The sequence below is a fragment of the Sinocyclocheilus rhinocerous genome, unplaced genomic scaffold (assembly GCF_001515625.1).
Source record: "Sinocyclocheilus rhinocerous isolate Xijiao unplaced genomic scaffold, SAMN03320098_v1.1 scaffold203, whole genome shotgun sequence".
Taxonomy (NCBI): domain Eukaryota; kingdom Metazoa; phylum Chordata; class Actinopteri; order Cypriniformes; family Cyprinidae; genus Sinocyclocheilus; species Sinocyclocheilus rhinocerous.
The window spans coordinates 762,893-767,303 of NW_015644353.1; the positions used below are offsets into that span (position 1 = coordinate 762,893).

The 4,411-nt window shown below is 39.5% G+C and overlaps 1 protein-coding gene across 1 annotated transcript in view; it reads left to right on the plus strand.

Moving 5' to 3' along the window:
* Nucleotides 1-2,123, plus strand: part of LOC107758180 (R3H domain-containing protein 2-like) — an 86,738-nt gene extending 84,615 nt beyond the window's left edge. The window contains exons 22-23 of the mRNA XM_016575854.1: nt 420-504; nt 1,598-2,123. Coding sequence (XP_016431340.1) covers nt 420-504; nt 1,598-1,920 — 408 coding nt within the window. The 3' untranslated portion in view covers nt 1,921-2,123. The remainder of the gene's footprint in view (nt 1-419; nt 505-1,597) is intronic.
* Nucleotides 2,124-4,411: the final 2,288 nt, after the last annotated feature.

Sequence of the window (4,411 nt, forward strand, 5' to 3'; positions counted from 1 at the left end):
CGCACAGAACTCAGCTGAGCACTACTCACTGTTAAACACCATGTCAAGTACTTTAACATGCATATATAGGATTAAAAGTTTTAGCATATTTTTTTTCTTTTTTCCCTTATACTTTATTTTACGGTTTCCTCCCAAAAATAAATGAATAAATAAAAATACAGACTCAGACTAGTATTTTTTATTTTTTTTTATATTCTTGTCACTAAGGTTATAAATTCAAAATGTTATTTTCATAAAGTGTGATATTAAGCAAACGAGGAGTGGAATAATTTTCAAAGCACTACCTTTTTTGTTTTTTTTAAATGAGTCGTAGTTAATTCTATGTGCAAGAACATTGAGCCGCTGTCTGATCCATCATTCCTCATGTATCTCCATCTCTCCGTCTGTAGTTGTTCACAGTGTGTCTGTGTGTTTCTCAGAGTCAGGGAGGGATGAAGCACGGAGCGCGGGGGAAAAGACAAACGCTCAAATCTGCCTCTACAGACCTGGGAACTACTGACGTGGGTAAGAGACCAAACACAAACTCCTGACCTGAGTCCTTCTGCTCATTTAAAGTCAGTGTGACATGAAAATGCACCTTATTTACCATAAAAATGTCCCTGGTCTTAGTTTGCGTGATGATTCCTCAGTGCCTCTGAAATGGTCTTTCTGTGAATGCAGGAAACACATTATCTAACCATATAAATGAAGTGTGTCGTGATCAGTGCTTGTCATCTAGATTACATAATCAGTGAGAGAAAAGTGTTTTCAACCTTTTTAATATTGATATTTTTCTTACAAAAACGCATCGATTCACTACAGGACACCTTTATTCTCCCCCTGGAGCCGTGTGAAGCACGTTTTATTATTATGGATGCGCTTTATTTGACGTCTTTTGGACTGTTGAACAAAAACACCTGCCTACTGCCATTATAAATCTTGGAAGAGCAAGGATCATTTTTAATATAACGTCGATTGGATTCGTCTGAAAGAAAGTCATTAATTACTCGCCCTCATGTCGTTCCAAACCGGTAAAACATTCGTTCATCTTCAGAACACAAATTAAGATATTTTTGATGAACTCCGAGAGCTCTCTGATCTCCGTAGACAGCAAGGATCCTAACACGATCAACGCACAGAAACGTAGCAAGGACATCGTTAAAATAGTCCATGTGACATCAGTAGTTCAACCGTAAGTTTACAAAGCAGCGAGAATACTTTTTGTGTGCAAAGAGTACCCCAGAATGTTATCAGCGTTGTTTACGTTCAGCATGCACGCGGAAGACGGTAACTCGGGGAGAAGAATTGTTGAATGAATTGTTATTATTGTTTTCTTTGCGCACAAAAAGTATTCTCGCTGCTTTGTAAACTTACGGTTGAACTACTGATGTCACACGGACTATTTTAACGATGTCCTTGGTACGTTTCTGTGCGTTGATCGTGTTAGGATCCTTGCTGTCTACGGAGGGTCAAAAAATATCTTAATTTGTGTTCCGAAGATGAACGAAGGTCTTACGGGTTTGGAACGACATGAGGGTGAGTAATTAATGACACAATTTTCATTTTCGGGTGAACTAACCCTTTAACTCTAGTGTGATCTCTGCGTGTCTCCCTCTAGTGGTGAGTCGGGTGCTGGAGGTGACCGACCTCCCCGAGGGCATTTCTCGTCCAGAGGCCGAGAAGCTCTTCAACCAGCTCTCGCTCTGCGGCGCCAAGATCCAGTGGCTGAAGGACCCTCAGTGTCCCCGGGGCCCCGGCGGCGGACGGGGAGACGCCAGCGACCCGGCTCACCTCTACACCGTGGTGGCTGTGTTCCCCAACACAATGGCGGCCCAGAGCGCCTCCTTCAAACTCAACAACAGCGGCGGGAGTTTGTTCAAACTGCGCGCCACCAAAAAGAACTATGACTTGCGCGTGCTGGAGCGAGCGAGCTCGCAGTGAGTCGGGAGAGAGAGAGAGGAAGTCGGAGATGTCAAAGGGAAGAGATCATCCTGGTGTTCCTTAGGGATCTTTTTTATTGTTTTGTATCATTAACCGAAGAGCACATATGACACAGAAGCGTGTTGCGTTGTGTGTATCGTATGACGCACACACACACACACACACACACACACACACTCATAAACACAAGTGGACGTCTTAAAGGGACAGTTCAGATGAAAATGAAATGATTTACTCACTTTCATGGCGTTCCAAACCTGTATGACTTATTTTCTTCTGTGGAACATGCGAGTAGATATTTTTTGAAGAACGTTGCTAACACATTTTCAGTTCCTGTTGACTTTATGAAAATACTGTGGAAGTCGATGCGTACCAAAACTTTTCATTCCCAGCTGTTTTATGCTTTTTGCGTGTGTGTTCTGCCAAAAAGAAGGAATTCATACATGTGTGGAACGACATGGATGTAAGTGAATTATGGCACAATTTTCATTTTTGGGAAACTTTCCCAAAATTTTTATTCATTTACTCATCTTCATGTCTTTCCAAATCTGTTTGACTTTCTTTCTTCTGTGGAACATGCAAGTAGATATTTTAAAGAACGTTGGTAACCAAGTATTTTCAGTTCCTATTGACTTCATGAAAATATTGACTATGGAGGTCAGTTGGTACCAAAACGTTTTAATGACCAACGTTTCATTTCCAGCTGTTTTATGCTTTTTTTGTGTGTGTGTTCTGCAGAAAAAAGAAATTCAATACAGGTGTGGAACAACATGAAGGTAAGTGAATAATGACACCGTTTTCATTTTTGGGCAAACTGACTCTTTGAAGGGATAGTTTGCCCCAAAAATAAGATTCTGCCATCATTTACTCTCATTCATGTCGTTCTAAACTTGTATGACTTAATTTCTTCTCTGAAACATAAAAGAAGATATTTTGAAGAACGTTGGGAATCAAACAGTCTTAGTTCCCATTGACTTCCATTCTATGGAAATACAATGGAAGTCAATGGGAACCGGGAATGCTTGTTTGCTGCATTTTTTATATCCTGCAGATTTTTAATTTTTAGGCAAGCTAAAGGGATAGTTTACCCCAAAATTAAAGTTCTGTCATCATTTACTCACATTCATGTCGTTCCGATCCAGTAAGACATTTTTCTTCTGTGGAATATAGAAGATGATATTTTGAAGAATGTTGGGAATCAAACCAGTTCCCATTGACTTGCATTACAGTATATGGAAATACAATGAAAGTCAATGGGGACCAAAAATGTTTGCCAGCGTTTTTCACATCATGCTGCTTTTGAAGAAAGAAATGCATACATGTATGTAATGACATAAATGATGACATCAATTTTTGGGTGAACTATCCCTTTAAAAGGAGAGTAAGGATCTTGTCTTCATTTATTCACCTTCATGTCGTTCCAAACCTGTTTGACGTTATGGAGCACAAACTGAGAGTTTTTGAAGATCGAATATATGAATATATCGAGCACTGAAAAAATATTACAAAAAGATCCATATGAGCAAAAGTTGGTGATGTTTGACATCATATAGTCGATATGACTCTCATAAAGCCTCATATGACTTCAGAAGACTTGAGAAGAATATAAACTCAGCCCATTTTATGGTACTTTGTTCTCATTTGTGGAGCTCGACAGCTTTATATGGGCAAATAAAGCTCAGATGTTCTTCCAAAACAGAAGAAACGAAGTCAAGCAGGTTTGGTGTGGAAACACTGAAAGAATGGCTCGTTTAATCTGAACCGTGTCTTTAACGCGCCGTCGAAGCCTCGTCTCTCCACGCGCTCATCCGTCTTGGTCTGTCTCTCTTCCTCTGGCTCTCTCTCTCTCACGTTGTTCACTTTGGATTTCTTCCTCTTTCACTTTCTAGCGTTTCTTGCTTTCTGTTTTGCCTTAACGCTGTTGTGAACTTCTGTACGCGCTGTTTATTTTCTCTCTCTCTCTCTCTCTCAGATGAATCTTCTTTTCTCGGTTCAGTATATTTATATAAGTGATGTAAGGATGTAAGGAAGAAATAATCTATATATTCAGTGATTCTTTTCCCGTGGATAAGTTGCTCCTCCTCTTCTCGTTGTGTTTGCGTTTTTCCGTGGACAGCTCTGCAGAAAGTATCCGAGGTATTTAAAAGTGCACAATGATTGCGAATGTCTACTGTAAATTCCATTTAATCTGTTATTTTTTGTTTGTTTTTAAAAATATAAAAGATAACTCAAAAACTGCTGCAGCGTTTGGGTTTGTGAGTTTGCGTCAGATCTGTGTGAATGTCAGCGTGTTCGTCACATCAGAAATCTTATTCGTCTCTCATTTATATAACAGATATACAGTGGGTACGGAAAGTATTCAGACCCCCTTAAATTTTTCACTCTTTGTTATATTGCAGCCATTTGCTAAAATCATTTAAGTTAATTTTTTTTCCTCAATGTACACACAGCACCCCATATTGACAGAAAAACACAGAATTGTTGACATTTT